Source organism: Oncorhynchus tshawytscha, linkage group LG05, assembly GCF_018296145.1.
Source record: "Oncorhynchus tshawytscha isolate Ot180627B linkage group LG05, Otsh_v2.0, whole genome shotgun sequence".
Taxonomy (NCBI): Eukaryota; Metazoa; Chordata; class Actinopteri; order Salmoniformes; family Salmonidae; genus Oncorhynchus; species Oncorhynchus tshawytscha.
The window spans coordinates 11,913,626-11,938,948 of NC_056433.1; the positions used below are offsets into that span (position 1 = coordinate 11,913,626).

Sequence of the window (25,323 nt, forward strand, 5' to 3'; positions counted from 1 at the left end):
TCAGACTATAATAAGTATATAAGTCAGACTATTATAAGTATATGTCACAATCCTTATAATGAATGTCGGACCAAGGCGCAGCGTGCATAGAGTTCCACATGTTTAATGAATGAAACTCACAAAACAATAAATAGCAAACGAAACGTGACTAAAGAGATGCTACGTGCAATAACTCAAAACATAAACAATATCCCATAAAATGGAAAAATTCTACTTAAGTATGATCCCCAATTAGAGACAACGATAGTCAGCTGCCTCTAATTGGGAATCATACTAAAACACCAACATAGAAAAAACAAACTAGAACCCCAAATAGAAAATAGAAAATAGAAACTAGACTAAACCCCTAGTTATGCGCTGACCTACTCTACCATAGAAAATAAAGGCTTTCTATGGTCAGGACGTGACAGTATATAAGCCAGACTATTTTACATATATAAACCAGACTATTTTACATATATAAGTCAGACTATTTTACATATATAAGTCAGACTATTTTACATATATAAGTCAGACTATTTTACATATATAAACCAGACTATTTTACATATATAAACCAGACTATTTTACATATATAACACAGACTATTTTACATATATAAGTCAGACTATTTTACATATATAAACCAGACTATTTTACATATATAAGTCAGACTATTTTACATATATAACACAGACTATTTTACATATATAAACCAGACTATTTTACATATATAACACAGACTATTTTACATATATAACACAGACTATTTTACATATATAAACCAGACTATTTTACATATATAACACAGACTATTTTACATATATAAACCAGACTATTTTACATATATAAACCAGACTATTTTACATATATAAGACAGACTATTTTACATATATAAACCAGACTATTTTACATATATAAGTCAGACTATTTTACATATATAAGTCAGACTATTTTACATATATAAGTCAGACTATTTTACATATATAACACAGACTATTTTACATATATAAGTCAGACTATTTTACATATATAACACAGACTATTTTACATATATAAACCAGACTATTTTACATATATAACACAGACTATTTTACATATATAAATCAGACTATTACAAGTATATAAACCAGACTATTACAAGTATATAAACCAGACTATTACAAGTATATAAGCCAGACTATTACAAGTATATAAGCCAGACTATTACAAGTATATAAATCAGACTATTACAAGTGTATAATTCAGACAAATATAAATGTATAAGTCAGACTACTGTAAGGCGTTCGGCGGTCGACGTCACCGGTCTTCTAACCATCGCCGCTCCACCTTTCATTTTCCATTTGTTTTGACTTGTTTTCCTGCACACCTGGTTTACGTCTCCTCATAATTACTATGTGTATTTAGCCCTCTGTTCCCTCCATGTCTGTGTGGGGTATTGTTTATTTGTCGAGTTTGGCACGCTTCCGGCTGGTTAGCGCCAGGTTTTAGGTATACCTGTGTTTTGTGGCAGCCGGTACTTTATCGTACTTTGCTTGTGGTACTTTGTGCTGCCTTACTTGTTTTGGGCATTTGGTTTTGGTGACGCTGTTGCGTTCTGGTCTTACAATTTGCCTCAGTAAAGTGCTTCGTGTTCACTCATCTCTGCTCTCCTGCGTCTGACTTCTATGCACCAGCTACACCCACCGTTGACAAGATTATTATACTGATATAAGTCAGACTATTATAAGTACTGTATATAAGTCAGACTATTATACTGATATAAGTCAGACTATTATAAGTACTGTATATAAGTCAGACTATTATACTGATATAAGTCAGACTATTATACTGATATAAGTCAGACTATTATAAGTACTGTATATAAGTCAGACTATTATACTGATATAAGTCAGACTATTATACTGATATAAGTCAGACTATTATACTGATATAAGTCAGACTATTATAAGTACTGTATATAAGTCAGACTATTATACTGATATAAGTCAGACTATTATTATACTGATATAAGTCTGACTATTATAAGTACTGTATATAAGTCAGACTATTATACTGATATAAGTCAGACTATTATAAGTACTGTATATAAGTCAGACTATTATACTGATATAAGTCAGACTATTATAAGTACTGTATATAAGTCAGACTATTATACTGATATAAGTCAGACTATTATACTGATATAAGTCAGACTGTTATAAGTACTGTATACAAGTCAGACTATTATAAGTATTTATTTATCCTTTATTTAACAAGTCATGTCAGTTAAAAACAAATTCTTATTTACCATGACGGCCTACCCCGGCCAAACCCTCCCCAAACCTGGACGTCGCTGGGCCAATTGTGCGTCGCCCTATGGAACTCCCAATCACGGCAGGTAGTGATACAGCCTGGGATCAAACCAGGGTTGGTAGTGACACCTTTAGCACCGCGATGCAGTGACTTAGACCCATGCGCCACTCAGGAGACAAAAGTATTAGACTATTGGAATTTTAAAAAGTACATTGCAAGAGAATTGTGTTAATATAGTCAGGCTTAGATGGTTTGCTGTATTCCGGTGAAACAGTCCAGGCAATCCCTGTCGAAAGGGGAGTGGCACCTGGCAATGTAGAAAAATACCTGGGGCTGAGTCACCACTATCAAAGGAAGAGTACACTAACAATACACACACGTACACCACACACACACACACACAGACACACACACACACACACACACACACACACACACACACACACACACACACACACACACACACACACACACACACACACACACACACACACAGACACAGACACAGACACACACACACAGACACACACACACACACACACACCCACACATACAGTGTAATATTAGAATCCAAGGAAGCTGTGGCTAATTGAAGAATCTAAAACCTACTTCCCACAAACCCAAAGAAGGGTAAACAGTTTACCTCTCAGTAACATGGTAGTCACACTGGACCCAGTACCTCTCAGTGGCATGGTAGCCACACTGGACCCAGTACCTCTCAGTGACATGGTAGCCACACTGGACCCAGTACCTCTCAGTGACATGGTAGCCACACTGGACCCAGTACATCTCAGTGGCATGCTAGTCACACTGGACCCAGTACCTCTCAGTGACATGGTAGTCACACTGGACCCAGTACCTCTCAGTGACATGGTAGTCACACTGGACCCAGTACCTCTCAGTGGCATGGTAGCCACACTGGACCCAGTACCTCTCAGTGACATGGTAGTCACACTGGACCCAGTACCTCTCAGTGACATGGTAGTCACACTGGACCCAGTACCTCTCAGTGGCATGGTAGCCACACTGGACCCAGTACCTCTCAGTGACATGGTAGTCACACTGGACCCAGTACCTCTCAGTGACATGGTAGCCACACTGGACCCAGTACCTCTCAGTGACATGGTAGTCACACTGGACCCAGTACCTCTCAGTGACATGGTAGTCAAACTGGACCCAGTACCTCTCAGTGACATGGTAGTCACACTGGACCCAGTACCTCTCAGTGACATGGTAGTCACACTGGACCCAGTACCTCTCAGTGACATGGTAGTCACACTGGACCCAGTACCTCTCAGTGACATGGTAGCCACACTGGACCCAGTACCTCTCAGTGACATGGTAGTCACACTGGACCCAGTACCTCTCAGTGACATGGTAGTCAAACTGGACCCAGTACCTCTCAGTGACATGGTAGTCACACTGGACCCAGTACCTCTCAGTGGCATGGTAGTCACACTGGACCCAGTACCTCTCAGTGACATGGTAGTCACACTGGACCCAGTACCTCTCAGTGACATGGTAGTCACACTGGACCCAGTACCTCTCAGTGGCATGGTAGTCACACTGGACCCAGTACCTCTCAGTGACATGGTAGTCACACTGGACCCAGTGACATGGTAGTCACACTCTCAGTGGCATGGTAGTCACACTGGACCCAGTACCTCTCAGTGACATGGTAGTCACACTGGACCAGTACCTCTCAGTGACATGGTAGTCACACTGGACCCAGTACCTCTCAGTGACATGGTAGTCACACTGGACCCAGTACCTCTCAGTAACATGGTAGTCACACTGGACCCAGTACCTCTCAGTGACATGGTAGTCACACTGGACCCAGTACCTCTCAGTGACATGGTAGTCACACTGGACCCAGTACCTCTCAGTGACATGGTAGTCACACTGGACCCAGTACCTCTCAGTGACATGGTACCCACACTGGACCCAGTACCTCTCAGTGACATGGTAGTCACACTGGACTCAGTACCTCCCAGTGACATGGTAGTCACACTGGACCCAGTACCTCCCAGTGACATGGTAGTCACACTGGACCCAGTACCTCTCAGTGACATGGTAGCCACACTGGACCCAGTACCTCTCAGTGACATGGTAGCCACACTGGACCCAGTACCTCCCAGTGACATGGTAGCCACACTGGACCCAGTACCTCCCAGTGACTTGGTAGCCACACTGGACCCAGTACCTCCCAGTGACATGGTAGTCACACTGGATCAAGGCCTGTGACACACAAACGTCTTTCAAGGCAAGACAGCAGTGCAACAGAGGTCAACAATCAACTTGACAGCTAAGTCAACAATCAACTTGACAGCTAAGTCAACAATCAAAACGTTTAATTCACTTAAATGGTACCAAGACACTTTCCTGAGGAGCACCTCGTCCTCACCCAGAACCCAGCTTTAAAAGCCAAGCCAGTGATCATGTTACATTTGCTATTAGCACACTGAGATTAAATGTGCTAATTTGCCAGGTTGGGTTTACCCCATGTTAATTTGCCAGGCTCTCTCTACAGTATGTGTGCTAATTTGCATGGACTTTGTAAATGTGCTAAACTAACGACTGACATTTTGTGTGCTAATTTGTCGAGCGGGGAACACTTTGGTGCTAAATGTGCCAAAATCGTAAGGTTCCACAGGCTTGTTAGAGCTTTGAACGTTTCTGAAGTCTCTGAGGATTCACGACTCAAATTGATGGGCTTACTGTTTCTCACCTCCCCTCTGTTCTCAGACTCTCCCTTCTCTTTCTGTCTCATATCCTCTCTCATACACAGCTCCTACCACCCAGGAGAAAGTAGACACACACACACACACACACACACACACACACACTCACTATTGATCCAAATGTGCAAGCATTGTAAACAATTACCATCTCACCAGCTGTGGTACATCACTTCAATGTGCCACAAATGAATAGCTGAATTCAGCCTCTTTATTGTGGTGTTCAAGGTATTGTAGGACCCAGAACACATTGGGACATATTTACATATTCCACAACATTATCATGCTGCAACTACAGCTGGTGCAGTTTCACGAGCACACGCACACCCACACACACGCCCACATGCACACCCACACACACACCCACACCCACACCCACACATACACCCACACACACACCGCAGATGCAGTAATTCATCATGACTGTGACAGTTGCATGTGATCAATTACAATGGATATGTCTTAAACGACCATGGCTTCTCTCATGAGCATAAATCGCCATAATGTATTTCTTCATAAAATAATGCTATATTTTTCTTTGGGTCACATTTGCAGGGCACCCCGAATAAGCAGACCCAGTTGTTGAAGAGAATGCTCTCTCCCTCTCATCTTGTTCTCTTCCCTACTAGGCCCCTCCCTCCCCCTCCCCTCCCTCCCTCCCTCTTTTCTTTCCCCTCCCTCCCTCCCTCCCTCCCTCCCTCCCTCCCTCCCTCCCTCCCTCCCTCCCTCCCTCCCTCCTCCCTTCCTTACCGCTTCCTCTCTCTTTTTCTCCTCCACCCTCTCATCTAGCTCTTTTTGTCTTTCTCTCTTTATGCATTCTCCCTCTTCTCCTTCCCTCTCTTCCACCACTCTCCTTTTCTCTCCTGCTCTCTCTCTCTCGTGTCTCTCTCTCGTTACCTCCTCGTTACCTCCTCCCTCCCTCTGCTCTCCCTCTGTCTCTCTCTTGTTACCCCCTCCCTCCCTCTGCTCTCCCTCTGTCTCTCTCTCGTTCTCCTTACGGCTGTGTCTCGTTTGATGGTGGCATCAGCAGGTGACAGATGGTGACCTAGCCACCGCTGTTCACTGTAAAGTGAGTTTTAATCAAGCCTAAGTGCGTGTGAGAGATGCTAATTACTTGCCATAGGCTAGGATAGCCACAGAGTCCAGCGTTCAGAAGAAAAAGTGTGTGCGTGTGTGTCAGCGTGTGTGTGTGTGTGTGTGTTTGGGACATATTTACATATTCCACAACATTATCATGCTGCAACTACAGCTGTGTGTGTGTGTGTGTGTGTGTGTGTGTGTGTGTGTGTGTGTGTGTGTGTGTGTGTGTGTGTGTGTGTGTGTGTGTGTGTGTTTTTGTAGGTAACAGACCAGTCACCCAAATGAGTATGAGTCTACATGAGAACATTTTGTCCACTTGATCTCCCTACTTAGTATCCACTGTAGTCCACTATGAAGCAGTGATCTTCTCTAGAAACTTCCAAATATGATCCAAGATCAGCACTCTTATTCGAAGACACTTTTTGAATTATGGACTCGATGGAAGACTGATGGAGATAATAGCCAACCCTGCCCAGTGCCCCACTCCAATTCAATTGTGCTGTGTCACAAAGCTTGTCCCTCGCAATTGCGCGGTGTTGGAAGATTTCACATTTTCAGAAAAATATATATATATATATCTGTGACAAAGGAGATCAGTGTGAATGGCAGGGGTATCTATCTCCCTCCCTCGGACTCATTCTGTTCTCTCTCTCTCTCTCTCTCTCACTCTCTCTCTCTCTGCTCTCTGCTCTCTCTCTCTCAATCTCTCACTCTCTCTCCCTCTCTCTCTCTCTCTCTGCTCTCTCTGCTCTCTGCTCTCTCTCTCACTCTCTCTCTCTCTCTCTCTCTCTCTCTCTCTCTCTCTCTCTCTCTCTCTCACTCTCTCTCTCTCACTCTCACTCTCTCTCTCTCTCTCTCTCTCTACATCGCTCTCTCTCTCTACATTGCTCTCTCCTTCTCATTCTCCCATCAAAATGGACCATTATCAGACTCGGATCCATTGTAACATTACACAAAGCGACTGTAAAATTAGACTTCCCCTCTTGTTGCAGAGTCGGAGCTAAAGGTCAAGCATTGATTCGGGAGGAAGCTTTTTTAATGTTCACATCTGGGCTCCTGTTGAATCAACGTCCAGCAGCGACGGAAGAGAGGAACAGGAGAGGAGAGGAGATGTAGTGTAGAATCCAGCTTCACTGGGTTGATAATGATCAGATAAGGAGAATGGCAATGGAGATGGAGAGGACTACAGTCTGGTCTGGAGATGGACTACAGTCTGGTCTGGAGATGGGGAAGACTACAGTCTGGTCTGGAGAGGACTACAGTCTGGTCTGGAGATGGAGAGGACTACAGTCTGGTCTGGAGATGGACTACAGTCTGGTCTGGAGATGGGGAAGACTACAGTCTGGTCTGGAGATGTCTGGAGATGGACTACAGTCTGGTCTGGAGATGGACTACAGTCTGGTCTGGAGATGGACTACAGTCTGGTCTGGAGATGGAGATGGACTACAGTCTGGTCTGGAGATGGAGAGGACTACAGTCTGGTCTGGAGATGGAGAGGACTACAGTCTGGTCTGGAGATGGAGATGGAGAGGACTACAGTCTTGTCTGGAGATGGGGAGGACTACAGTCTGGTCTGGTCTGGAGATGGGGAGGACTACAGTCTGGTCTGTAGATGGGGAGGACTACAGTCTGGTCTGCAGATGGGGTGGACTACAGTCTGGTCTGCAGATGGGGAGGACTACAGTCTGGTCTGGAGATGGAGAGGACTACAGTCTGGTCTGGAGATGGAGAGGACTACAGTCTGGTCTGCAGATGGGGAGGACTACAGTCTGGTCTGGAGATGGAGAGGACTACAGTCTGGTCTTACAGTTCCAATGGCGGTTTTTAATGGAGATTAGTGATGCAGTCTAAAATAGTTATTTTCACTGTAAGTTGCTCTGGATAAGAGCATCTTCTAAATGACTAAAATGTCAAATGTAAATGTGTCTTTACAGTCGAGCAATGGGAGATTTGTGTGTTGATCATTTGAGTAACATACAATGCAAGGACAAAAAAAAATCTAATTTGTGAACGAGAGGACAAAGAGAAAGGACAGACAGACAGACAGACAGACAGAAGACAGACAGACAGACAGACAGACAGACAGACAGACAGACAGACAGACAGACAGACAGACAGACAGACAGACAGACAGACAGACAGACAGACAGACAGACAGACAGACAGACAGACAGACAGACAGACAGACAGACAGACAGAGACATAGAAAGAGACAAACTGAGAGACAGAGAAGGAGGTTGAGAGACAGAGACCATTACAACACTGTATGTAGACATAATATGACATTATTTTGGAACTTCTGTGAGTGTAATATTTACTGTTCATTTTTGTTGTTTATTTCACTTTTGTTTATTATCTACTTCACTTGCCTTGGCAATGTTAACATATGTCTCCCATGCCAAAAAAGCCATTATATTGAATTGAACTGAGAGAGAGAGAGAATGAGAGAAAGAAAGAAAGAAAAAGAGAGAATGAAACAACCTTTCTCTAAATCCCCAGGGTTATTGATTAACTGATGGTCCCTCTCCCTGGCTGTCACAGTCCGTTTCCACAAAGAGTATTAGACGTGTTTACAAAACAACAAGACGATGATGGCACAGTCTGCTAGCCCGAGGGATGGAGCTGGGTAGATGGCATGAATGTCACGCCTGTACAGAAGCAACTAGACACCACTGACCAGAGGGAGAGAGGGAGACATAGTGAGAGATAGGGGAGGTGGGGAGGTGGGGAGGTGGGGTGGAGAGTGTGGAGAGTGAGGGGGTAGAGAGAATGATAGTGAAAGTGAGAGATGGGGGATGGAGAGTGAGAGAGAGAAAGAAATAAAGAAGAGAGAAAGAAAGAACAAGAAAGAGAGAAATACGGAGAGCGAAAGAAAGAAAGAAAGAAAGAAAGAAAGAAAGAAAGAAAGAAAGAAAGAAAGAAAGAAAGAAAGAAAGAAAGAAAGAAAGAAAGAAAGAAAGAAAGAGAGAGAGAAAGAAAGAAAGAAAAAGACAGAATGAAAGAAAGAAAGACAGAACAAAAGAAAGAAAGAAAGAGAGGTGTCGACAGAAAGAAAACAAAGAAGAGAGAGAATACATGGGAAGAGGGGTCAGTGGAGGCAGACAAAAGGCAGTCAATTAAAGAAGAGAATGGATGGCCTATTAGACCTGAGATGACACCTGCATCACCCTCTATCGCTCTCTCCTTCTCTCTCTCTCCCTCGTTCTCCCTCCCTCTCCCTCCCTTCATTCCAGAGGAAGAAAATGTCTGCTTTTGGCCCTGGTTCATCCATCTCACATCAGAACACTGTTGTACACAACAACTAACTAACTGTACAAATCAATACAGTCACTGTGTGTGTGTGTGTGTGTGTGTGTGTGTGTGTGTGTGTGTGTGTGTGTGTGTGTGTGTGTGTGTGTGTGTGTGTGTGTGTGTGTGTGTGCATGTGCATGGGTGTGTTTGTGTGTGTCTGTGTGTGTGTGTGTGTGTGTGTGTGTGTGTGTGTGTGTGTGTGTGTGTGTGTGTGTGTGTGTGTGTGTGTGTGTGTGTGTGTGTGTGTGTGTGTGTGTGTGTGTCTATCAAATCAACAAGTGTCGACCCTGTGAGCAATTCACACAGGAGGAACCAAAGACATCTTAAATAAGATTTGTCCTATTAGACCTGAGATGACACCTGCATCACCCTCTATCGCTCCCTTCTCCCCCTCGCTCTCCCTCCCTCTCCCTCCCTTCAGGCTAGACTGATATGTGAGGACACTACAAGCTGAACTGGAGTCAGCAATAATATAGCAATCACAAGGAATCATAGGGAATCACAGGGAATCACAGGGAATCAGTCCTAACGTCAGTGTCTGTCCCATTTAGTGACTCGCCGTGCATAAAGACATTTGATTGTCGATACATTGTGAAGTCCAACGGTGCAGAATGATGGTGATGGGTGCCTCTCTATTACTCTGTGGACTACGTAGGCCTTTCTCTATTATGGTCTGTAGCTATGGGAAATGTTACCTGGAGGTGGACTGCAGGTTGCCTTGGCAGGGACAAACACACACCCTCCGACACACACACACACACACACACACACACACACACACACACACACACACACACACACACACACACACACACACACACACACAAAACACACAAACACACACACACACACACACACACACACACACACACACACACACAAACACACAAACACACACACACACACACACACAAACACACACACACACACACACACACACACACACACACACACACACACACACACACACACACACACACACACACACACACACACACACACACAACACACACACACACACACACACACACACACACACACACACACACACACACACACACAAACACACAAACACACACACACACAAGAACCTGTCACTTTGACTTGATGGTCTGCCATCCAGAGGAGCGGTATCAAAGGCTCACATGGGACAGAGTGGCCCATTTAACCAGTCAGTCAGCTAGGAGACGCTCTGTTACATTAACCAAATATCATAGAGTTAATACTTGAGTGGCTATGTCGTCTCTGTTGAGTTTTAAAAAAAATGTCACACACTAGATAGGTGCATTGAAATGTGTTGTTTTACAGGGTCAGCAATAGTACTATGGCACTTCTGGAGCAAATTAGGGTTAAGTCACCTTTGGTATTCGAACCATCCACCTTTCAGTTTGTGGCCCAATGCTCTTGTCCGCTAGGATACCTGCCACCCTAAACGACACAGCATAGAGATATATAATACTAGAGTGGAATGATGATTTGTTACATTAGCCAAACAATAGAAATATGCAATACTAGACTGGTTATGTCAGAACCCTACATAACTCTGAAAGGTACTGATGGTGTTTGTTTTTTGGTGGTTACCCAGTTCCATCCCTCGTGTCCTCCTTCTCCCTTCCTCTCTCAGAATTAGGCCTAGTGACACAAAGAATCATGAATCTAGCATAGCTAGCAATCCTAGCTGATTGATATCAGTGAAAGGAGCCATTTTGAAGGGAGACACCCCAATACAGCATATCTTCCTAGTGAATCCTAGCGTATGTGCATGTTTGTGTGTGTGAGTGTGTGTGTGAGAGAGAGCGTGTGTGTGTGTGTGTGTGTGTGTGTGTGTGTGTGTGTGTGTGTGTGTGTGTGTGTGTGTGTGTGTGTGTGTGTGTGTGTGTGTGTGCACTTCCTATACTATCTTTGAAGTAGGTATACAGTAGGTCTAAGTACAGAAACATATCCATTGTTCATGTCATGACTAAATGCCAAGAGTGTGTAAATGGAACGTAAATCCCTTTTTTCTCTATGCTTATTCCCTTGAACTTAAGAGGAAAATAGCATGCTAAATTCCCTTGGGGTTCATTTTGAAATCAGTCTGGGTAAGCAGGAGAATAGCATGCTATTCACCCACTTTCCCTTGTGGGTTCATTTTGAAATCAGTCTGGGTAAGCAGGAGAATGCATTATTCTGATTCCTTGGTTTCATTTTGAAATCAGTTAAGCAGGAGAATAGCATGCTATTCACCCTCTATTCCCTTGTGGTTTCATTTTGAAATCAGTCTGGGTAAGCAGGAGAATAGCATGCTATTCACCCTCTATTCCCTTGTGGTTTCATTTTGAAATCAGTCCGGGTAAGTAGGAGAATAGCATGCTATTCACCCTCTATTCCCTTGTGGTTTCATTTTGAAATCAGTCCGGGTAAGTAGGAGAATAGCTTGCTATTCACCCTCTATTCCCTTGTGGTTTCATTTTGAAATCAGTCCGGGTAAGCAGGAAGGTCGGGTGATGACTTCAAAACTGGTCACTAGGGGCAACGGTGAGAGCTGTAACCATCAAGTAGGCTTGGGTTTTGTTGGGGAATTGTGGATGTCGATGTGGATGGCGTAGGCTGCAAGCTCTGCCTCTGAGGGTTGTGTGTTCAATCCCAGTGCTGGGCAGTCATCTTAGATTTGTTTTGGTCTTAACCCTTAATGCTGCAATATGTCACTTTTTGGGCGACAATCATGGTACCACCATTCTGTACACTGTACTTGCTTGTTTTTGTCACATAAACTAAAATTAGGTGAACTATTTTAATTTTAGCAACCAGGAAATGTTGGAGCAATTTCTGCATAGTGCAACTTCAACCATTCAGAATGAATGCCTAAACTACATTGTGGAGTTGTTTTTGATTTAACCCTATCCTAACCTTACCCATTCAGAATGAATGCCTAAACTACATTGTGGAGTTGTTTTTGATTTAACCCTATCCTAACCTTACCCATTCAGAATGAATGCCTAAACTACATTGTGGAGTTGTTTTTGATTTAACCCTATCCTAACCTTACCCATTCAGAATGAATGCCTAAACTACATTGTGGAGTTGTTTTTGATTTAACCCTATCCTAACCTTACCCATTCAGAATGAATGCCTAAACTACATTGTGGAGTTGTTTTTGATTTAACCCAATCCTAACCTTACCCATTCAGAATGAATGCCTAAACTACATTGTGGAGTTGTTTTTGATTTAACCCAATCCTAACCTTACCCATTCAGAATGAATGCCTAAACTACATTGTGGAGTTGTTTTTGATTTAACCCAATCCTAACCTTAACCATTCAGAATGAATGCCTTCACCTTCTAAATTTGAAGTTTATGGGCAAACGAAGACTGTGAGAACTTGTTACACATCACACACACACACACACACTTTCCGCCCACCCACACTGTACAGCACGGTGTGAGCTCTGACAAGTACTACAACCACTGTGTATATGATGTGATTCTGTCAAACAAACACTTGCAGGAGAGTACATCGATCTGTGTACTTAGATTACACTATCAAGAAGTCAATGTGTTAACCTGATCTATAATGTATGAACAGATCTAGCGGGGTTGAATATACTCTGATTTGCTATCTCTATGGCGAAGGTGTTAAAACAGGTCTGCTTAAAAACAGGGCAGAGGTAAACAGTGAGAGGTCCCTAACTCACATGACTGTTTTCATGTTACTATGAATTCCCATAATTATCCATAGTCTGTCTGACACACACGTACTCTTGCACACACACACACACACACACACACACACACACACACACACACACACACACACACACACACACACACACACACACACACACACACACACACACACACACACACACACACACACACACACACACACACTAAATAATGCACCACACACACACAGACACACTCCTCTCTGTCTGTCTGTGTCTCTGTCTCTCTTCTGTCGCGCTACATAGGTTTCATGATGGTTGTGTGTAAATAATGTTTTGGTTTGTGAGGACATCTCAATGAAAGAGCATCAAAAATCAAAAAGCTTCTCTCTCGTGCCCTAGAGGAGGAGGAGGGTGGAAAGAGATATTGAGCTAAATGTTCCCTTGTGTCCCTTCACCATTCCTGACCTTCAGTGCACTCTGAGCCACACAGAGCCACACTGGCAGCTTTACGGGTCCTCTCCAGGGACACATGACTTCTGACCCAGCAAACCACAGGAAGCCCACTGAGTGACACTGACAAAGAGAGATGGGACATCATGTCTGCGGATGATATAACCACAACGGAGCAGCCATACTACACCGTGAGTTGAACAAGTATATTTTTCTGTTGGATCATTTTCAAGGGTATCCCTAGATGACTGTCACTATCATCATTCTCTAGTTATTCTGGACGGGAAAAAACTGACTAAAACAGTGATGGACTACATAGTTTCCAATAATAGGAACTACCTGGACTCCGATGCACATTTAAGTGCATCAGAGTACCCATCTCCAGACCAGACTGTGGTCCTCACCATCTCCAGACCAGACTGTAGTCCTCTCCATCTCCAGACCAGACTGTAGTCCTCTCCATCTCCAGACCAGACTGTTGTCCTCTCCATCTCCAGACCAGACTGTAGTCCTCTCCATCTCCAGACCAGACTGTAGTCCTCTCCATCTCCAGACCAGACTGTAGTCCTCCCCATCTCCAGACCAGACTGTAGTGCTCTCCATCTCCAGACCAGACTGTAGTCCTCTCCATCTCCAGACCAGACTGTAGTCCTCTCCATCTCCAGACCAGACTGTAGTCCTCCCCATCTCCAGACCAGACTGTAGTCCTCTCCATCTCCAGACCAGACTGTCGTCCTCCCCATCTCCAGACCAGACTGTAGTCCTCTCCATCTCCAGACCAGACTGTAGTCCTCTCCATCTCCAGACCAGACTGTAGTCCTCTCCATCTCCAGACCAGACTGTAGTCCTCTCCATCTCCAGACCAGACTGTAGTCCTCTCCATCTCCAGACCAGACTGTAGTCCTCCCCATCTCCAGACCAGACTGTAGTCCTCTCCATCTCCAGACCAGACTGTCGTCCTCTCCATCTCCAGACCAGGCTGTAGTCCTCTCCATCTCCAGACCAGACTGTATTCCTCCCCATCTCCAGACCAGACTGTAGTCCTCTCCATCTCCAGAACACTGTAGACCTCTCCATCTCCAGACCACTGTAGTCCTCTCCATCTCCAGACCAGACTGTAGTCCTCTCCATCTCCAGACCAGACTGTAGTCCTCTCCATCTCCAGACCAGACTGTAGTCCTCTCCATCTCCAGACCAGACTGTAGTCCTCTTCATCTCCAGACCAGACTGTAGTCCTCCCCTTAGTTGTTTAGTGAAACGCGTTTGCACCTTTGTCCCCTTCCTGTACATTTCTGTGACCTAACAACTAACCAGAAGTTACTTCATCTTAATCCTTCACCAATGCAACTCTACCTAATTGACATTCAAACCAACAAAACCCTGAGCACTAAAAGATGCCCTTGTATGTTTCTAATTTCACAGCTCACAGATATTTCCCATTTCAAAATGGCAGTACAGGGAGAGTGCCGACTTGAATTACTTTTCATAGAAAAGGCCCCACTTTTTTTTATTTGATGCATGACCACACAACACACACACACACACACACACACACACACACACACACACACACACACACACACACACACACACACACACACACACACACACACACACATACACACACACACACAAACCAAGGGCTCCTTCAAAGACACAGGCCCATAAAATACGTTGCGAGAAATCTCGTTCTCTTAGCTTCAAAACCCTGACGTGTGGAGCCGCATTTTAATGCAATGTAGATCCCCCCCCTCTTTGTTCTTGCAAGCCTCGTCCGGGGTATTTTTAAACCGTGGAAATGATTTGCGAGAGGAGTGAGGAGATAGTTTCACATTTCTATAAGCGAGTGAGCTGCGAGTGCGGGTGCGCACAGAGTGCGGAGTGACATGAATATTTTAAGCAGCTTTGTGCTTATTTAAATGTATTTTGCTGTGAAGGTGCTGGCAGTGTGCCGTGACACGGGGTAATATCCATAATTCCTGCAATCCCAAACTAAACTCCAGCGAGCAGCTGATAATGCAGACTGGAGGTGCAAAAGCAAATAAAGTCAATTAACTATCAAATCCCTAAATTCCCCCCCTGTAATTTCCAAGAGTGAAAATGGACAGAGGGAAAAGAAAATGTATTAAATATTCTCAAAACAATCAAATGGATAACTCAACTCTCTACAGAAAATTACTTTTCCCTTCTAAAATACCAGAAAAGGGCTCAAATCAAATGAAACTGAAATGAAAACTAAAGTAAACTAAAATGAAACTCTGTGCTGTATGAGCCAAAAAAGACTCCAAAAGACAATATCATATGTTAGACCTATCTTAAATGAAAATAAAGCAAAGAAAATGTAAGGAAATATAACAGTCAAAATTAGTTTGGGGGCTTCTTATCAACAAAGCAAAGCCTTGAAAACTACACGAGGTTCCACAGAGTAAACATTGCTTCCAGCCATTGTCAAGCTCCTGGGGATGTGCTTTGGGTATGGAAGTGAGATGACGGTACAGATAATAATAAATAGCATCACTCTCCAGCTCGACAGAAGCGTATCCACTTTCCCTGATAATAGAGATTACTGCACTCACTCAATGTCATTGCGAGCCTTGCGAGCCCGTTTTTCCATAGACGCTCTATGTTGAGAGATGAGATGGATATAAAACGTGACCGCCTGTAAAACTCTGATCAAGACTTTAGAGAAGGTGTCAAATGGTTAACGGAATGTAATTGTGAGTCATGCGTCGATAGCATGACCAAACTCTTATTATGGTAATGACTAACATAGATATGTGTGTGTGTGTGTGTGTGTGTGTGTGTGTGTGTGTGTGTGTGTGTGTGTGTGTGTGTGTGTGTGTGTGTGTGTGTGTGTGTGGTGGGGTGTGTGTCTATACCAATTGTACCAATGTGACTAACAGCATGGAAAAGCAATTCCCATAACATCTCATGCCATGAAAAATGATTTCCCCTTCCTGATTTTCTCTACTTTTGCATATTTTTGGGACGGAATGTTATCAGATCTTCAACCGAAACCTAATATTAGATATCGAAATCTGAGTTTACAAATATCACAAAAAAAGTATACTTGTTTTATTTATTTATTTAATAAACAAAGTTATGCAACACCCAATTCCCCCGTGTGAAAAAGTCATTGCTCCCTTACACTCAATAACTGGTTGTTCCACCTTTAGCTGCAATGACTGCAACCAAACACTTCCTGTAGTTGTTGATCCGTCTCTCACATCGCTGTGGAGACATTTTGTCCCACTCTTGCATGCAGAACTGCTTTAACTCAGCGATATGTGTGGGCTTTCAAGCATGAACTGCTCATTTCAAGTCCTGACACAACATTTCAATTGGGATTAGGCCTGGACTTTAACTAGGCCATTCCAAAATTCCATAATTGACAGACAAAATGCGACCCATCTCGTCCAAAACATTGACACAAGTTTGCCAAAAGGTACCTGGAAGCACCTGGATGATCATCAAAGCCTCTTGGAAGAATGTTCTGTGGACAGATGTGTAACTGCCTAGGTGACATGGGTCCCATTATACCTGGCAAAAACCAAACACTGCATTCCACAGTAAGAAACTTATACCAACGGTCAAGCATGGTGGTGGTAGTGTGATGGTTTGGGGATGCTTTGCTGCCTCAGGACTGGGATGACTTGTCGTATTAGAAGAAACCATGAATTCTGCTCTGTATCAGAGATTTCTACAGGAGAATGTCAGGTCATCCGTCTGTGCGCTGAAGCTGAATCGCAGCTGGGTCATGCAGCAAGACAATGGTCCAAAACACACATGAAAATTGCATACATGAAAATGGCTAAAAAGCAACACATTTTAAGTTTTGGACAGACCTAATCCCAGTTGAGATGTTGTGGCAGGACTTGCTGAGTTAAAACCCACAAATGTTGCTGAGTTAAAACAGTTGTGTATGGAAGAGTCGGCCAAAATTCCTCCACAGCGACGTGAGACGGATCAACAATTACGTTGGTTGTAAGCGTTTGGTTGTAGTCATTGCAATTATAGGTGGCACAACCAGTTATTGAGCGTAAGGGGGCAATTACTTTTTCACACAGGGGCATTGGGTGTTGCATATTTTTGTTTAAGAAATAAATTAAACAAGTATGTAATTGCTGTGTTATTTGTTCACTCAAGTTCCCTTTATCTAATATTAAGTTTTGGTTGAAGTTCTGATAACATTCAGTAACAAAAATATGCAAAAGTAGAGAAAATGAGAAAGGGGGCAAATACTTGTTCGACTGTGGGAAGTGAAGTAGCTGTAAACGTAGAGCTGGTTGATGCTCACTTAGCTTCAGAACCAACATCATCTCTGAACAACAGAATCTTGTCATTCAAGAAAACAACCTTACTGTATAATGAAGGAGCTAAATTGCCGCCATTTAAATATGACCATTTAGCTGCTGGATTTAGCATACATCAGTATCCACAGCAACAAACAAAACTGTCAAACGTTGATATATATCTACAGTGGGGCAAAAAAGTATTTAGTCAGCCACCAATTGTGCAAGTTCTCCCACTTAAAAAGATGAGAGAGGCCTGTAAATTTTCAACATAGGTACACTTCAACTATGACAGACAAAATGAGAAAAAAAAGTCGAGAAAATCACGTTGTAGGATTTTTAATGAATTTATTTGCAAATTATGGTGGAAAATAAGTATAGCAGCCAACAAGTGCTCAGCATATGTAGGAACTCCTTTAAGACGGTTGGAAAAGCATTCCAGGTGAAGCTGGTTGAGAGAATGCCAAGCGTGTGCAAAGCTATAATGAAGGTAAAGGGTGGCAACCTTGAAGAATCAAATATATTTTGATTTGTTTAACACTTTTTTGGATACTACATGATTCCATACGTGTTATTTCATGGTTTTGATGTCTTCACTATTATTATGTAGAAAATAGTAAAAATAAAGATAAACCCTTGAATGAGTAGGTGTGTCCAAACTTTTGACTGGTACTGTATATGCACATGTGATGTGACCCATGCAGGAATCAAACCCACACCATTGTGTTTCCAGACCCATTCGCTAACCCACTAAGCCATTGCAACCACAACTTGATGACAGTGACACTACATGGCAACTTCTCAGTCCTCTCAGCCCTTATCCACCCGATAGTGCAGTTCTAAATGCAGATGTCCTCGGAGCTGTGTGGGCATCTATGGAACAACTGCTGAGGGCCAGATCAGCTAGCTAGGACTTACTGCACTTGTCACTCCACTTGGCAAAGGCAGTGGTAATACACAGAGTTGAATTTGTCTCTGTGTTCTTCAGTGAAAAGGCCTTGACCTCGACAGTCAGACCGCTGGTGTTACAAGGGTCTGGTCAGTGCCTGTGAGGATGGACGGCGGGGAGGGGGGCTGTGTGTGTGTGTATGTGTGTGTGTGTGTGTGTGTATATGTGTGTGTGTGTGTGTGTGTGTGTGTGTGTGTGTGTGTGTGTGTGTGTGTGTGTGTGTGTGTGTGTGTGTGTGTGTGTGCGTGCGTGCGTGCGTGCGTGCGTGCGTGCGTGTGTGTGTGTGCGTGCGTACGTACGTGTGTGATGTGTACATGTGTGCGTGTGTGCGTGCACTAGTTTGAATAGGGGGCAGTAGCAGGACACAGCACCCCAGGGGAAATGACCTCTCTGTACCCAGAGTGCACCAGGATGATAGCCAGACAGGAAGTGCTGTATAAACACATGGAATAGAGTAGGAGCCAAATAGTGGGAGTACAAAAGCTGTAGAACATCCAGGTACTTTCCACAGGTGCTGGAGTTGTAGACAGACTCATGGACAACAGAAAGGAAAACGCTGCACACTGCTGTTCCCAGGTGATATTTATTTACAACGTTTTGACCCTTAGGTCTTCATCAGGCATCCATATCCCAGGTGGGGGTGGAAGGTCCTCTATATAGGGGCAGTGCTCAGTGACGCTGGGCGAATTTCGCGCCGCCTCAAGGGTCTTCCGGTCTAACCCGGGTCTTTATGCAGATGTGTGACGCCTCTACAACTGCGATGCAGCGCATTAGATGACTGAGCCACTCGTAAGGCCCCATATTGCACTCTAACACAGCAGAGCCATTCATATTGCACTCTAACACAGCAGAGCCATTCATATTGAACTCTAACACAGCAGAGCCAATCATATTGCACTGTAACACAGCAGAGCCATTCATATTGCACTGTAACACAGCAGAGCCATTTATATTGAACTCGTAACACAGCAGAGCCAACAAAAAAGGGGATAAGTAGGCTAAATCAACAGTTATAAATATGTAAATTAAAATGTCATAAATATAAAACTACAGTTGAAGTCGGAAGTTTACATACACTTAGGTAGGAGTCATTAAAACTCATTTTTCAACCACTCCACAAATTTCTTGTCAACAAACTATAGTATTGGCAAGTCGGTTAGGACATCTACTTTGTGCGGGACACAAGTCATTTTTCCAACAATTGTTTACAGACAGATTATTTCACTTGTAATTCATTATCACAATTCCAGTGGGTCAGAAGTTTACATACACTAAGTTGGCTGTGCCTTTAAACAGCTTGGAAAATTCCAGAAAATAATGTCATGGCTTCAGAAGCTTATGATAGGCTAATTTACATAATTTGAGTCAATTGGAGGTGTACCTAAGGATATATTTCAAGGCCTACCTTCAAACTCAGTGCCTCTTTGCTTGACATCATGGGAAAATCAAAAGAAATCAGCCAAGACCTCAGCAAAAAATTGTAGACCTCCACAAGTCTGGTTCATCCTTGGGAGCAACTTCCAAATGCCCGAAGGTACCACGTTCATCTGTACAAACAATCATACGCAAGTATAGACACCATGGGGCCACGCAGCCGTCATACCGCTAAGGAAGGAGACGCGTTCTATCTCCTAGAGATGAACGCACTTTGGTGCGAAAAGTGCAAATCATTCCCAGAACAACAGCAAAGGACCTTGTGAAGATGCTGGGGGAAACAGGTAAAAAAGTATCGATATCCACAGTAAAATGAGTCCTATATCGATAAAAAAACACATAAAAAACCCAGACTACGGTTTGCAGCTGCACATGGGAACAAAGATCGTACTTTTTGGAGAAATGTCCTCTGGTCTGATGAATCAAAAATAGAACTGTTTGGCCATAATGACCATCGTTATGTTTGGAGGAGAAAGGGGAGGCTTGCAAGCAGAAGAACACCACCCCAACCGTGAAGCACGGGGGTGGCAGCATCATGTTGTGGGGGTGCTTTGCTGCAGAAGGGACTGGTGCACTTCACACAATAGATGGCATCATGAGGAAGAAACATTATGTAGATATACTGAAGCAACATCTCAAGACACCAGTCAGGAAGTTAAAGCTTGGTAGCAAATGGGTCTTCCAAATGGACAATGACCCCAAGCATACTTCTAAAGTTGTGGCAAAATTGCTTAAGGACAACAAAGTAAAGTTATTGGAGTGGCCATCACAAAGCCCTGATGATAATCACATAGAAAATTTGTGGGCAGAACTTAAAAAGCATGTGTGAGTAAGGAGGCCTAAAAACCTGACTCAGTTACATCAGCTCTGTCAGGAGGAATGGGCCAAAATTAATTTAACTTATTGTGGGAAGCTTGTGGAAGGCTGACCAAAACGTTTGACCCAAGTTAAACAATTTAAAGGCAATGCTACCGAATACTAATTAAGTGTATGTAAACTTCTGACCCACTGGGAATGTGATGAAAGAAATCAAAGCTGAAATAAATAATTCTCTACTATTATTCTGACATTTCACATTCTTAAAATAAAGTGGTGAACTAACTGACAGGGAATTCTTACTAGGTTTAAATGTCAGGAATTGTTAAAAACTGAGTTTAAATGTATTTTGCTAAGGTGTATGTAAACTTCCGACTTCAACTGTAAGTATTCAGACCCTTTGCTATGAGACCCGAAATTGAGCTCAGGTCCATGCTGTTTCCATTGATCATCCTTGAGATGTTTCTACAACTTGATTGGAGTCCACCTGTGTTAAATTCAATTGATTGGACATGATTAGGAAAGGCACACACCTGTCTTTATAAGTGCCCATAGCTGACCATTTTAACGGTTTTGACTTGAGGTTATTGTTTGTAGAGGTGCCAGGTAGGTTGTTCCTACCAGAGAAAATATTGCTTTCTCCTTTTGGTTTGTGAGGGAATGAGTCCCTTCTGGTCCGTCAAGTCTACACCAATACAAAGGACTCAGCCGTGATTTGGTAGGTTACACAAGCTCACAGACTGGGACCGCCAAGCCTTGAAGTGCGTAGTGCGTACAATTCGTCTCTCCTCGGTTGTAACACTCACTACCAAGTTCCAAACTGCCTCTGGAAGCAACGTCAGCACAAGAACTGTTTGTTGGGAGCTTCATTAAATGGGTTTCCATGGCCGAGCAGCCGAACACATGTTTAAGAACACCAAGCGCAATGCCAAGTGTCGGCTGGAGTGGTGTAAAGCTCTCCGCCATTGGACTCTGAGGCAGTGGAAACGTGTTCTCTGGAGTGATGAATCACGCTGAACCATCTGGCAATCCGACAGACAAACCTGGGTTTGGCAGATTCCAGGAAAATCCATTGTGTCAACTGTAAAGTTTGGTGGATGAGGAAAAATGATCTGGAGCTGTTTTCATGGTTCGGGATAGGCCCCTTAGTTACAGTAAAAGGAAATCTTAATGCTACAGCATTACATTCTTGACGATTCTGTGCTTCCAACTTTGTGTCAATAGTTTGGGGAAGGCCCTTTCCTCTTTCAGCATGACAATTCCCCCATGCACAAAGTGAGGTCCATACAGAAATGGTTTGTCAAGATCGGTGCGGAAGAACTGACCGGCACAGACCTCAACCCCATCGAACACCTTTGGGATGAATTGGAATGCAGACTGCGAGCCAGGCCTAATCACCCAACATCAGTGCCGGACCTCACTAATGCTCTTCTGGCTGAATGGAAGCAAGTCCCCACAGCAGAAAGCCTTCCCAGAAGAGTGGAGGCTGTTATAGCAGCAATGTTCCAACATCTAGTGGAAAGCCTTCCCAGAAGAGTGGACGCTTTTATAGCAGCAAAGGGGGTACCAACTCCATATTAATGCCCATGATTTTTGAATGAGATGTTAGACGAGCAGATGTCCACATACTTTTGACCATGTGGTGTATTTTATGGAAATAGTCTAAAGGGAAATGAGAAATGGTTTGACATGATTAACTAATTGGTTGTTGCCTTAAAATGATGGACAAAGGGTTGAAATAGCAACAGGGCCCAGCGCGCGGTTGAAGCGAGTCGCTGTCCATGGTGCTGAACTGAGTGTTCCTACTTGTAGTAGCTCGCTGTATCTAGCAATTCAAGCCGCACAATATGCATCTTGGCATAGCGACAATGACGCGTCGGTCTGACGCTGCAGGGACGAAATCCCAGCGAGCACGCTGCTTAGCCCTGAGCAAGAGATCTCAGGAGATGGGCATGAATCCCATGCGCTGCCCGCAGCCACAGCATCCCTGTCAGACAGCGTGCAAGAAGGGAAATCGGTAAGCGCGCGAGGACATGCAGGAGAAGGCTGTAGCAGGCAGGTGCGAGTAGCAGTAACACAACCACATCACTTTGCCATAGTGGCGGCTCGTGCGGACGCGGGCTGACTTTTAAACAGAAGCCTCCGGGGACATTATGTTTGTCAGTGTGTTGTCAACATTAGATGACATCCGCTTTGAGGAACGGCCCGTCGTCATCACTCGAAGACGGTCTCGCGACTATTCAAACAATGACTGACAAGACATTGGCTGTTTAGGCTTATGCTATACCTTACTAAAATATACTAGGCAACCTTCTCAATCAATAACTGGTCATTTGAATGGGTCAAAAACTACCGCCCCTTGCAGCCCTATTGATTGGCCTTGTAAGTGATTGATTGAACCCCGACTCTCTTACATTTACCGAGGAAGACATGTTGGGGTGTCAGCCGTTTAAAAGGTCATAGAGGTACCGAAATCCCCTGTGTGTTCTAGGCCTATACCGCTAGTTGGGAGATAGTGTATGTGTAGGAGTACAGATTACTACACTCCCTTAAAACCACGAATGCTCATTATTGCTTTGATGGGAATTTTAAAACAAGCTCATGTCATGGGCCTACAAATCCTACAAAATAGCCGTTACTGAAAGTAAAGCAACAATTATTTTTAAGGGACCCCCAGAGGAACAATGAATCGGGAGCTTTTTGTAGCCTAGTTACTGTGTTCATTTATCCTATAGTTTAATTGATGTGACCAATAGAAGGAGTAGGCTACCTCTCTCTAAATGAAACCGTTCGCTGTCGAGAGACTGACACCATATCCAACAAGAGTTCTGGTCATATATATCGGCTAACGTGTGTTTTGTTTGTAGCACTACGCCTCAAGCTGTTGCATATAGATGTGGACTATTTGGATTAAATAGGTTCACATATGACACAGTAAACTAAGGGAACCCAACCATTCACCTTATATTATTCCACCAACACTCACGCTCGCCGGTTCTCAGTGAAATTGGCCTTAATACACGCCATCCAGTGAATATGTTGTTTGTTTGACCACGAGGGTCGTGCATTAGGCCAATATTCTGGGTAAAAGTCTGTGATTTAAATGTCAATTCGAATCTGTCATGTGTTTCATTTTGCTTAGAATGAATATTTGGGGTCCGAATTACCATGTTTGTGAAGAAAGGGGCAACAGTGTGCCACTGCCAAAGGGTCAACACAACGTAGCCATGAAGCACAAACAGGGCCAGTCTCTGAACCATTAAAGGCTACAGCAATGAGAGGTGAACGGATCATTTCTCCTTTCTTCTCCACTACAAACAACAAGTATCTTACCATATCTTAAAACGTGTGGCATCCCGCGAGAGTATCCCAGAAACAGCATCAGAAGCGGGAGCAGCAGTCTGAGGTTGAACCTGAAAACGAGACTAGTTATCAGCGGGGAGGTAATCTTCATGTTGTTTGTAAAATGCACAGTGGTGATCCCCCGTACGCTTTTGATTCGCCCGGAATTCGGTCTACGGTCTTTCGGCAGGGTGATGGCAGCCCACGCGCAGGATCACGGCATGGTCACTCGCGCTTCCCCTAAATCCATTAGCAGTCCCGGCATGATTCCCTACTTCACTGCGCCAAGAAACGATCCTCCGGTTCAAGACACGGTGGGACATCCATGACGGGCGTTACAAACCGGTGGGGGCCCATACATGGGCCGGTGCCTAGCGGAGGTGAGACACGGGCAGCCGGATACCCACACGTGAAGAGCGTTGGTAGGGGAGCAGCGGAGAGCGCCAAGCAGAGCTGAATCGCAATAGCAGCCTATGAGGCACTTTATGTTGCCTACTCTCCCATTATACTGCACTGCTGCACAGCCTCTGACGTCGAGCCAAGGTTAGTGTGAGCGCGCGCGCCAGAGAAATATCCTACAGAAGAGGGGGAATGGAAGGGTGAGAGGCAGAGAGCAAGAGAGAGAGAGAGAGAGAGAGAGAGAGAGAGAATGTGTCACAGGTTCCGCCGACAACAGTGTGCCACATATCCTTATCTGCATCCCAAATTAACTGCTCTTTTACAACGTTATGAGTTCCTCGGCTAATACCATCCACCCACCCGTTTTGATTATGTAACGCTTGTGCGCGTTTTTACATCGTTCTGCGCAAGTAGCCTATCCACATCTCTAGGTCATAACCAGTGTCGCTATGTAATGGAACGCCAGACTATAGCGTCTTATCGTCTGTGAACTATGATTTAGGCGTAATGGTGTGACTGTGGAAGACGTTCCTGGTGGATTATACTGCTCCACAACAGTTTACCCATTCATCCAAAGGATGATGTAAAACATCAATTGGGCCACCATTCA

General features: G+C 44.0%; 1 protein-coding gene across 1 annotated transcript in view; it reads right to left on the reverse strand.

Annotated features, from left to right (window-relative positions):
- LOC112249829 (glutamate receptor ionotropic, kainate 2-like) overlaps window positions 1–24,964 on the reverse strand; it is a 174,923-nt gene extending 149,959 nt beyond the window's left edge. Inside the window, exon 1 of the mRNA XM_042321472.1 lies at window positions 24,306–24,964. Coding sequence (XP_042177406.1) covers window positions 24,306–24,426 — 121 coding nt within the window. The 5' untranslated portion in view covers window positions 24,427–24,964. The remainder of the gene's footprint in view (window positions 1–24,305) is intronic.
- Between the last annotated feature and the right edge of the window lie 359 nt (window positions 24,965–25,323).